Source organism: Hypanus sabinus, chromosome 10 (genome assembly GCF_030144855.1).
Source record: "Hypanus sabinus isolate sHypSab1 chromosome 10, sHypSab1.hap1, whole genome shotgun sequence".
Lineage (NCBI taxonomy): Eukaryota > Metazoa > Chordata > Chondrichthyes > Myliobatiformes > Dasyatidae > Hypanus > Hypanus sabinus.
In genome coordinates this window covers 19012108-19024546 of record NC_082715.1, presented here as the reverse complement: position 1 = coordinate 19024546, position 12439 = coordinate 19012108, and the positions used below count along the sequence as shown (strand labels likewise).

Genomic DNA, 12439 nt, shown 5'->3' with positions numbered 1-12439 from the left:
CTCTGACATCACGCCCCCCCCCCCCCCGTATATTTTCCTCCATTCACCTTAAATTCTGCCCCATTGTATTAGCCATTTCTGCCCTGGGAAAAAGTCTCTGGCTCCTCTCGGTCTATGCCTCTTATCATCTTGTACACCAGCATCAAGTCAACTCTCAGGATCAGAGTGAACGAGAACACGCTCTACAGATCTTGCTGGACGCTAGGGTTGCTGGACCTGTGGGCCAGTGACTTGCACCCCTATCAGCTTTTTCCGCAGTGGGGCCATTGGTTGGATAAAGCTTGTTAAAGGAAGTGTAAAGCCATTCATTTTTATGCCTGAACTTTCACCGCATTAATGCAGCACAGTCCCAGTAAACCATCATACATCTCGGTTGATTAAAGCTTTTTGTTCATTGACGCTCATTCTCAGTAAGTGGAAAATCCTACACAAAGTAGTGGCCACAGCCCAGTGCATCATGGGTAAAGCCCCCCTCAGCACTGAGCACCTCTATACGGAATGCTGTTGCAGGAAAGCAGCATCAATCATCATAGACCCCTACCACCCAGGCCTTGCTCTCTTCTCGCTGCTACCATTAGGAAGAAGGTACAGAAGCATCAGGACTCACTACCAGGTTCAGGAACAGTTATCCATCAGGCTCCTGAACTAGTAAGGATAACTTAATTTATCTTCACTTGCCCTATCACTGAACTATTTCTACAACATATGGACTTTATTTCTAGGACTCTTCATCTCATGTACTCAATATTTATTGCTTAGTTATTTCTTCTTCATCGTCTTCAACCTCCACCATGGTTGTTTGTCCTGTTGGGTGTGTCTTTAATTGATTATATGGTTTTTGGATTTACTGAGTATGTCTGCAAGAAAATGAATCTCAGCATGACATATATGACATTAATGTATATGGTGATATATACAGTGTCTGTATAAAGTAAAGTATCTTATGGTCTTATGGTATGAAGAGCCCTTGAAAGTGAGTCCATAGGTTGTTGGACCATTTCAGTGATGGGGCAAGTGAAGTTGAGTGATGTTATTCCCTTTGGTTCAAGAGCCTAATGGTTGAGGGGTAATAACTGTTCCTAAATCTGGCAGGGGTAAACCCTGAGGCTCCTGTACATTGTAATTTCTTGCCAGCAGTTCATGTGGAGAGTGATTCTGGGAGCTAGTAGAGCCTGTGCTGGTTCTGATAAATTGTTTTACAGTGGATTATAAATTTGCCTATGTGGATTTTTGATGACAAGTAATAGAGGCAATTTTTTTCTTTCATCATAAAACTTCATTTTTTTTTTACTTTTAAGGAAGAAATGAGATTCTGGCCAGCCTTTGTCCACAGGTATTTGGAATGTATGTGGTTAAGCTGGCGGTTGCCATGGCGTTAGCAGGTGGAGTGCAAAGAATTGATGCAGCTGGCACCAAAGTTCGAGGTTAGTGCTGTGGCAATAAGCATGAAATCTTATTAAACTGGTATTTTTTTAAAATTAGTGTGTATTTCTAACTGGTCTGTAGAAATATTTTAATTGCCTTAATCTATATTTTTTACTTTCATATTGCGTGCATCTGCACAATTACCTCCAGTCTCATTTTAAAGATGAGGCCCCCTGTTAAGTCTCATGTGGTATTTTGTTGGTTGAATGGGCAGAAGATCTAAATATTTTAGACATATGAAGCAATGTATGAAGGTGCTCTTGTACATTATATACATTTAAGTGTACTCTTCTTCTCATCTGCTTTTATTTTACCCCTTAATTTGTTGGTATTCTAATACTCACAGAGCACTTCAACACCGAATCAGGCCCTTCAGCCCATCTAATGCATGCCAAATAGTTCTCTTGTGTGGTCCCATTGATCCTCACCTGGACCAATGCCCTCCATACTCCTCCCATCCATGTACTTATCCACACTTAACTTAACCCACATCCACTCCTTCCACCGGCAGCTTACTCCACAGTCTCACCACTCTCTGAGTGAAGAAGTTCCCTGTAAATATTTCAACTTTCACCCTTGCACTACGACCTCTAGTTCCAGTCTCACCCAACCTCAGTGGAAAAACCTGCTTGCACTTACCTTATCTAGATCCCTCATAATTTTGTATTCCTCTATCAAATCTTCCCTCATTCTCTTATCGCTCCTGGAGAAAAATAATCCTAACGGATTTAACCTTGCCCTATAACCCAGGTAAGTTTTTAATTCATTTTAATTTTTTTTAAATCACGTGTACTTTTAAATGTATCTGTTGATTAGTTTTAAAGACCTAAAAAGCCTTTAAATGCTGCCTAATAGTCAAAGGTCATCAGATTACTCAGAGGCGGGTTATGCTGCCCACTTGCCTTCCAGAACCTCTTCTGCTTTGAGGGATTCCTTGATGGTTGAGCCAGTCCTCTGAATCCAGGAAAAGGCCAGTCTGGTGGGGAGTAAGGGTGGCAATGATGGGCCGGCAGGCTGCAATAAGTGTGCAGACTCATTTTCCTGCTGCAGGCTGAGTGCATGTAGTTAATTACTGAAAGAGCGTGTGCCCTTTAAGCATTCCTTTGTTTTGAAGGTGAACCTCATCTCTTACTGGTCGGGGATCCCGGAACTGGGAAATCTCAATTTCTCAAATACGCAGCAAAAATTGTACCCCGGTCGGTCCTGACAGCTGGAATTGGGTCCACCAGTGCAGGTAAAGGAAATATTGATATGTTGTACAAAGATAAAAAAAAATTTATACGATTGTAAATCATGCAAGTCTCTTAAGATTTTAATTATCCATTATTTTTACAGAGCTGTATTTGAAATTTACAACCAAAATATGATTCTTGTTACATATTCACTTATAGTCTGGTATCCAAATCATAACTTCAAGTAATTAAGTAGAAATCTGTATTTTAAAAATAAATCAGTCTCAGTAACAGTAACCACAGGACTGCTGTAAAAACACATCTGATGAAAAGCCACCTCTTGTTTATTCCAGCAGTCAACCCTGCCCCATCGGAAATACAAATAGAAAATACTGGAAATACTCAGCAGGTCAGGTCGCAGCTGTGGGATTTTAAAAAAAAGTTATTGTTTCAAGTCAAAAACCATCATAGAACATAGAACAGTACAGCACAGTACAGGTCCTTTTGTCCATGATATTGTACCAACCAGTTAGAGTCATAGAAAACTACTGCACAGAAACAGGCTGTTCGGCCCATCTGTACCATGTCAGACCAGTTAAACTATCTAGTCCCGTTGCCTGCACCTGGACCATAGACTCCAGACCTCTCCCATCTATCTAACTACCCAAACTTCTCTCAAACATTGGATCCACCATTTCCACTGGCAGCTCATTCCATACTCTCAATACTCTCTTATTGAAGAAACTTCTCATGTTCCCCTAAAACAAATTTCACCTTTCACCTTTAACTCATGGCCTCTTGTTGTGGTCTCAACTAGACTTTTAACTTTCTCCAAGATTAAACTAGTGCTTCTTTCCCTGCCCACATAGTCGTCCATTTTACTTTCATCCATATGAAAAGTCCTTTAAATGTACCTGATGTATTTGCCTCTACCACCTCTCCTGGCAGTGGGTTCTACTCAGTCAACACTCTCTGTTTAAAAATAAAGCATCTGTCTTTGACATCATCCCCCCCCCCCCCATACATTCTTCCATTCACCTTAAAATTATGCCCTCTCCCTTTAGCCATTTCCATCCTGAGAAATTGCCTCTGGCTATCCACTAAGTCTATGCTTCTTATATAATTATATATTTCTATCATGGTTCCTCTGATCCTTCTTCTCTTCAAAGAGAAAAGCCCCAGCTTGCTCAACCTATCCACATAGGACATGCTCTCTAATCCAGGCAGCATCTTGTTAAATCTCCTCTCCGTCCTCTCTTAAACTTCCACATTCTTCCTCTAATCAGGGAACTAGAAAATTGAAGACTGGGTGTGGATCAGAACTGGGCTGGTGAATTGAAGGTTGTTGGGGAGGGGAGATGTCTGTGATGAGATAAAACTGGGTTGACCATTGGGATAAGCTGTAAGTAAGATTATCTAGTCAATGGGAGACTGGGAGCAGTTAGAGAGTGAGAATGTGGACAAAATACTATAGGAGTTGTGAAATGTAGAGCAGGAAGGCATGCCTTGCAGGTTAGGCTGCACACGTCCTGTACTCCCAGAGAGGAAAATAGAAAAAAGCAGGAGGGGATAAAAATTAAGCATGCAAAGCCAAAATCAATATCAGATTTAATACTGAAAACATGAGAAGCTCTGCAGATGCTGGAAATCCAAAGCAACACACACAAAATGATGGAGGAACTCAGCAGGCCAGGCTGCATGTATGGAAAAGAGTAAAGAGTCGATGTTTTGGGCTGAGACCCTTAATTAGGACAGGAAAGGAGGAGGGGAAGTCAGAGTAAGAAGGTGGGGAGAGGGGAGGAAGAAGTACAAGGTGGTAGGTGATAGGTGAAACTGGGAGAGGTGAAGTAACAAGCTGGGAAGTTGATTGATGAACGAATTAAAGGTCTGGAGAAGGGGGAATCTGATAGGAGAGTACAGAAGACCATGGAAGAAAGGGAAGGAGGAGGGGCACCAGAGGGAGGTGATAAGCAGGTGAGGAGATATCATGAGAGAGCTGACTTCCTCCAACATTGTTCCTCAGGATTAATATCACTGGCAAAGGTCGTGAAATTCGTTGTTTTGCGGTAGCAGTACATTGCAATACATAATAAGAACAAAACACTATAAATTACAACATATATACAGCATTACAGTTGTAGTGACTACTTAAGAACAAACTAAAAGTCACTGACGGGTTAAGTGAGGAGTATTGCACTGTATGACATGCTTCTAACTAATTGAATTCCAAATTGAAAAAGTATGTTTAATCCTTTTTTACAAACCATCAATAAAATAATTCAACTCTTCTATAATTCATGTAAAATAGAGGCGAGCATAAATGGACCAAATTTAAACAATGATGAGCGGTCAGCAAAATATGTGCTCTCTGTACTTAACCCTCTCTATGCCGCCAGCCGGTCCCACATGACAATCCCACATGACAAACCCACATGACGAATTACCTTAACCCAGAGTGAGAACATGCAACTCAAAGACAATACAGTCTGACAATGAATAGGTACACGGCTCCTTCAACAGTGTATACAATATTACAGAAGAAAGCTTCACCTCTTGAAGTGATGTAGCATGTCTAGTGTTACGTATCCCGTAACTGGGTGTCTTACCAGCAAAGATAGAAGTGTCCATTGGAGCCTGGTTCTATTTTCAAAACAAGTGTTTATTAGTAAAAATATACAAATCAATATCAACAATGCCAATATACAGATAATACACGTTAGCAATACTAAACCAAGAAGAGTGGGTATAATAATAATCAATAATAAACAAGCTCTATCGTTGTCTAGGGGATAATGAATTGTCATATGTGAGTATAAAGTTCAGTTCAGTTCATACAGGCTGAGGTAGTTGTTGGTCGATGTGTTGTAATTGTTGGAGAGAGAGAGATCAAACAGTGACAGCCAGTCAAACCTTCCTTTACGATCTTGATCCGTCGATGTGTTGTTCTGGCCATTCAGGTATGACCCCTCCGTCCTTCAGCTAGACCGTTCTTCTATGGTGGACTCGTCACCCAGGCAAGGGTGGACACACACACAAGCCCCCACCGGACTCGCTATAAACACTGTGAGTTAAAACTGACCGATCCTTAGTTCGGTCTCCAATGCCCCACGCTTTTCTCGTGGGTTCCAACACTTATGCAGTGCTCACTAGTGTGTCTCTTGGTGCGTCTCCTGGTGTGTCTGAGGGGTGTCTCCCCAGACCTCACTTTCATCCCTACTCACGGGGTCTCAGGTGTCAATCAGTTTTGAATAGCTTAGCCCATCAAACCAGCCCACTCCGGCTGTCCACTGAGGAATTTTAATGAACAGAATAGTACCAAGTCAACAATCCTTCACCGGAGCCATAGGTCTTACAGGAGTCATAATATGGTGGATAAACAAGCCTCTCTCCCCTCTCTTATCAGAAGCAAATGTTCCAGTCCCAGTATGTTTTCGTTTCATCTCTTTCTCTCTCATTAGCATCGTGGTAACAGTAACAGTTTGTGATTCTCCTGGGGGAGGGGAAACATGGGCAACTCTGTACCCTTCTGCCCATCAGAGTTGTTCATCCTTCGTAACACTAGGACATCTTATTTGGTGCACAAAGTGCCACAGACCCATCTTGTGTTTCAATTTATGTCATAATTATAAACCAAAGATAACGTTTTAAAGATTTGATTTTATATTCGCAGGTTTAGTTTATTGACTGATCAGTTTAAAGCTATTATTTACAGAGTAGCTTCTTCGTGACCATCTGAATCCAATTTCTAAAAAGGGGAGTATATAGTTTTGGTGCTTGTTTTAATTTTCTGTTATTTGAACTTCATTACTGTCTTTTCTTTGTGGAAACAAGCTTCAGACACACCCTCGAGGCAGATTTTACTACATTTTTGCTGCACTTTTGGAGACGGTTTTTACACAGACTTGTTTCAGTATTGGATCAGGATTGTAGGGCAGCGGTTAGCATACAGACGGCTGTCATTAGATATATTTGAAGTGGAGGTGGATAGGTTCTTGATTAGTCAGGGTGTCAAAAATGTTGTGGGGAGAAGGCAGGAGAATAGGGTTGAGAATAATGTATCAGCCATGATGGAATAGCGGAGCAGATTCAATGGGCTAAATGGCCTAATTCTGCTCCTATCTCCCATGGTCTTGTAGTAATGCACTAATACATCACCAGAAATAAGACTGAGCTTCAACTCATGCCACTGTCTGTCTGGAACTTGTATGCTCTTCCCGTGAGGTGTGGATTTCCTCTGGGTGGTCCAGTTTCCTTCCACACTCCAAAGACGTACAGTTAAGTCATGGCCTTAAGCCTGCCGACTCTTATGGGCTGCCTAGCACAATCCTCATTGACTTGATTTGACACAATCAATGCACCTCACTGTATGTGTCAATGTACATGTGGCAAATAAAGATATTTTATCTAAAAAAGGTGGGAAGTTAAAAAAAAACCTATTTTCCTTTTTGTAAGGGGTAGTATGGTAATGTAGTGATTAGCACAGTGCTTTACAGTACCTGTGATGGGTTCGATTCCTGCCAGTAAAAAGTTAGTACGTAGGTTTCCTCCAGGTGCTCTGGTTTCCTCCTACAGTCCAAAGACATACTGGTTGGTAGGCTAGTTTCACGGTAAATTGTCCCGTCATTAGGCTAAGATTAAATCGGGAGACTGCTGGACAGCACGTTTCAAAGGGCCTATTCCACGCTGTATCTAAATTAATAAATAGTCAGGATATGTTAGTTGTAGTAAGCCTCAGTTATTCCTTTACAAAAACTGATAACCTGACTTGGATTATGTGTACTTTTTAGAATTAGCAGTTAGAGCGACACTGTTACAGCTGGGTTGTTCCAGAGCTCAAACTTCAGTTCCGTACGTTCTCCCCGCAAACTGAGAGGATTTACTCCTGATGTTCTGGTTTCCTCTGGGTGCTCGATAATCCAAAGACCTACAGGTTGGTAGGTTAATTGGTCATTGTAAATTGTCCTGAGATGAGACCAGGGTTAAACGGGTGAGTTGCTGGACACTGCAGTTCGTTGGGCTGGAAGAGCCTGTTCTGTTCTGTGCTAAGTCATAATAATAACTATAAATAAATAAATCTGTTGAGTAAGTTTTAAATGTCCCTAACTAGAAATACATAAAAAGGAGATAGAAAGCCTTTGGCAGCTACTGTAGGTTGATCTGAGGCTGGGTATGGTGCTTTTCAAACTCCTCTTCCCCTCCAACAACAGTTATATTATCTCCATGCAATGTCCTTTAATAGAGAGTAGAATTGGCCTGTGATTATTGCCAGGGCCACTGTGCTACCAATCAATGGCATGTATTCTGCAAGAAACAGCAGCTGTGTGTAACAAATTCAGACTATTATCAAACTCTGAAAGAAAGCTTATTCCTTGCAAAGCTCAGTACGTTTGTTCTGACTGGTGCTTTAATGCAGTGCGTTCCCCGACGACTGAGACACGTGTCCTGAGATGCCAGCAGCCATTCCTAATCCTGCCCGAGCAACCTATCTCTGCTTGTGAGTCTAGATAATAAGTACTTGTCTTGGAATACTGCAGCATAGAAACAGGCCCTTTGGCCCATCTAATCTGTGAGAAACTATTATTCTATCTAGTCCCAGCAACCTGCACCCAGACCTTAGCCCTCCATACTCCTCCCAACCATGTACCTACACTAACTTCTCTTAATTGTTGAACTTGAACTCACATCATCATCCACTTCTGCTGGCAACTTGTTCTATACTCTCACCATCCTCTGAGAGTAAAGAAGTACTCGCTCATGTTCCGTTTAAACATTTCACCTTTCATCCTTAGCCCATGACTCCTAATTCTAGTCTCACCCAGCCTTCATGGAAAAAGCCTGCGAGCATTTACCCTATCGATAGCCCTCTTAATTAGTTTTATCAGGGCAACACAGCAAAACCTGGTGGCACGTTGTAGAATTCCCAGCCAAGATAACTGGATGCTTGACGGTAACCTTGTCTATTTCTTATTGATGCCTTTGCTTTGCCTGCTTATCAACAACTGACACTGCACACGATAAATTTCACCAGTTTTATTTGTTAACTTGATGGGTTGGTGTTTTATATTTTGCTTTTCTGTGTGTTTTTTTTGTTGTTTACATGATTTGTTTTTTTTTTGCATGGGGGGGTTGATATTTTTCTTTGAACAGTTCCTATAGTATTTCTTTGTTTCATGGCTGTCTGTCGGAAGATGAATCTCAGGGCTGTATACTGCATACACACTCTGATAATAAATGTACCTTGAATCGTTGGATCGTGAATCTAATATTTCTATTTATAATTTTGGCCTTTACAAATATGTTTGAATTTTTCACAGTCAAAATTAGCATTATGTATTGTGATATTGTAAGCACTTACAAGAAATGGAGTCATGGAGTTTCTCAGAACAAGTTGTGAAACATGTGTTTGATTAGAGTTTCTCAATTTGATTTGCTAGCTGGGAAGGGGTGATGTCCCAGTCCTGCTGATAAGTACTGAGCTTCAAGGTAAGCTAACAAAGAAAAATGGCTAAACTCTAAACGTAAAGAAACTCCTGCATTCACATACAACGTGCTGGAGGAAATCAGCGGGTCAGGCAGCATCCGTGGAAACGAGCAGTCAACGTTTCGGGCCGAGACCCTTCGTCAGGACTGAAGAAGGAGGGGGCAGGGGCCCTATAAGGAAGGTGGGGGGGAGAGTGGGAAGGAGAAGGCTGGTAGGTGCCAGGTGAAAAACCAGTAAGAGGATCGAAGGATCAAAGAGAGGCGGAGATCACAGAGGGTGAGCAGTGAGAAAGGGTCTCACGGAACTCCCGTCGAAGGGAAGATTTAAACTTCTTGAAGAGACTTCGCAGCAGAGTAAAGAATCGTAACCACAAAGTACACTGCAGATGCTGTGTGTGGCGCATTCACATATTGTACAAATTTAATGGGCCATATAGCTTCCCGCCATGTTATAATGATGTAACTCATGGTTATTTAAGATACTGTCACATGCCTGTTAGCTCGAACCAGTCTGGTCATTCTCCTCTGACCTCGCTCATTAACAGGGCATTCTCACCCACAGAACTGCCAGTCACTGGATGTTGTTTTGTGTTTTGCACCATTCGCTGCTCTGTGTGAAAATCCCAGGAGATCAGCAGTTTCTGAGATACTTAAAGCACCCCATCTGGCACCAACAATCAAAGTCACTTAGATCACATTTCTTCCCCGTTCTGATGTTTAGACTGGACAACAACTGAATCTCTTCACCACGTCTGTATGCTTTTATGCAATGAGTTGCTGCCACCTGATTGGCTGATAAGATACTTGCATCAATGAGCAGGTGTACCTAATAAAGTGGCTGCAGATTGTGTATCAAACCAAATTTCATGCTTCAAAGTAAATTTATTATCAAAATATATATATGTCACCATATACTACCTTGAGATACATTTTCTTGTAGCCATTTACAGGAAAATAAATATAGTAAAATTTCTGAAAAACTACACATAAAGGTGGACAAAATACCAATGTGCAAAAGGAGACAGATTTTGCATAAATAAATAAATACATAAACACTGAGAAAATGAGTTGTAAAGTCCTTGAAAGTAAGTCTGTACATTGTGGAATCAGTCCAGAATTGAGGTGAGTGAAATTACCCACACTGGTTCAGGAGCCTGATAGTTGAAGGTTAATAACTATCCCCCTGAACCCGATGGAGAGAGACATAAGGCTCTTGTACCTCCTACTAGATGGTGGTAGTGAGAGGCAGCTTGACCTGCATGGTGGGGTCCTTGATGTTGGACGCTGCTTTCTTGTGGCGGCGCTCCTTGTAAATGTGCTCAGTGCTGGGGAGGGTTTTGCCTGTGATGGACTGGCCTGTATCCACTACTTCTGTAGGTTTTCCATTGTTGAGTATTGGTGTTTCCACGCCAGATTGCTGGATGAGCCAATAGTACCAGCGCAAGCTCTTCCTCTCTGTGAGGTGTACCATAAGATTAGTTTTCTCTTCCTCTTGTAGGTCTGACTGTGACAGCAGTAAAGGACTCTGGTGAGTGGAATTTGGAAGCAGGGGCACTGGTTCTGGCTGACGGAGGCCTTTGCTGTATTGATGAGTTCAACAGTATTAAAGAGCATGATAAAAGTAGCATCCACGAGGCAATGGAACAACAGACTATCAGCGTGGCAAAGGCAGGGTAAGACTTCCTCCTCTTTTAAAGTTATTTTTCGCAAAGGACAAAGACTGATATTTGGTTTCTGGTTTAAATTTATTTGGAGATACCATATAGTAACAGGCTCTTCTGGCCTAGTGAGCCTACACTGGCTAATTACAGCCATGTGACTAAATAACCTACTAACCCGTATGCACATCTGAGGAATGTGGGCAGAATACGGAGTACCCGGCAGAAATCCACTCAGTCAGGGGAAGAACAGATGAGCCCCTGACAGAGAGCAGCATAATTGAACCCCGGTCGCTGGCGCTCTAGTAGCTTTATGCTAACTGTTATTCCTTGGTCTCCTTAATTTTAAAGGTTATTTAATTTATTTATCTATTTATTTAGAGATCGAGAACAGGCCCCTTCAGCTCAATGAGCGCTGCACAGAAACCCTATTTAACCTTAGCCTAATCATAGAACAATTTATAATGACTGATTGACCTACTAACCGGTACATCTTTCGACTGTGGGAGGAAACCAGAGCGTGTGGAGGAAACCCATGCGGTCACGGGAAGAATGTACGAACTCCTTACAGATGGTGTGGGAATTGAACTCCAAACTCCGCCTCAAGCTGTAATAGTGTTGTGCTGACTGTTCCATTACCACGGTGACCCCAACATTCAGTCTTCATGACAGCAAACTAAATTATTATTTATATTTCATTGCAAAGCCCCTGTGGTTATCAGAAGAACGAATCAAATAATTGTAATATATAAGTTAGACTGTCCAGTGGCAACTGTAGCCCACTGACTCTCGAAGCTACCTCTTCCCACCCTGTTACTTGTAAAAATGCCATCTCAGTTCCTCCGTCTCCACTGCATCTGCTCTCAGGATGAGGCTTTTCAAGTCAGAACTAATGAGATGCTCACCTTCATCAAAGAAAGGGGCTTCCCTTCCTCCACCATCAATGTTGTCCTCATCTGCATCTCTTCCATTTTGTGGTCATCTCCTCTTACCCCATCCTCCCACCACCCTACCAGGAATAGGGTTCCTCTTGTCCTCACCTACCACCCCACCATCCTCCACGTCTAGCACACGTTTCTCCTTAACTTCCACCATCCCCTACGGTATCCCACCAGCAAGCACATCTTTCCTTCCCCCGCCCTTTCTGTTCTCTGCAAGGATCACTCCGTATGCGATTCTCTTGTCCATTTATCCATCCCCACTGATATCCCTCTTGGCACTTACCCTTGCAAGCGAACAAGTGCTACACCTGCCCCTACACCTCCTCCCAAACCGGACCCAAACAGTCCTCCCAGGTGAGGCCACACTTCACCTGTGAGCCTGTTTCCGTTGCTCCTGGTGTGGCATCCTGTATATCAGCAAGACCCGACGTAGATCGGGAGACCGCTTCACCGAACACCATCCACCAGAAAGAAACAGAATCTGTCAGTGGCCACCCAGTTTCTTTCTACTTGCCATTCCCATTCCGATATGGCCATCCATGGCTTCCTCCACTGTTGTTGTCAGGCCACACTCGGGTGGGAGGAGCAACACCTTATATTCCATCTGAGTAGCCTCCAACCTTACGGCATGAACATGGATTGCCTGAACTTCTGGTAATGCCCCCCTCCTCTCCTTCCCCATTCCCACTTCCCTCTCTCACCTTATGTCCTTACCTGTCCATCACCTCCCTCTGGTGCTCCTCTCCTATCATACTCCCCCTTC

The 12439-nt window shown here is 42.6% G+C and overlaps 1 protein-coding gene across 1 annotated transcript in view; it reads left to right on the top strand.

Moving 5' to 3' along the window:
- mcm9 (minichromosome maintenance 9 homologous recombination repair factor) overlaps nt 1-12439 on the top strand; it is a 45188-nt gene that overhangs the window by 19728 nt on the left and 13021 nt on the right. Inside the window, exons 5-7 of the mRNA XM_059981233.1 lie at nt 1299-1424; nt 2540-2659; nt 10576-10750. Coding sequence (XP_059837216.1) covers nt 1299-1424; nt 2540-2659; nt 10576-10750 — 421 coding nt within the window. The remainder of the gene's footprint in view (nt 1-1298; nt 1425-2539; nt 2660-10575; nt 10751-12439) is intronic.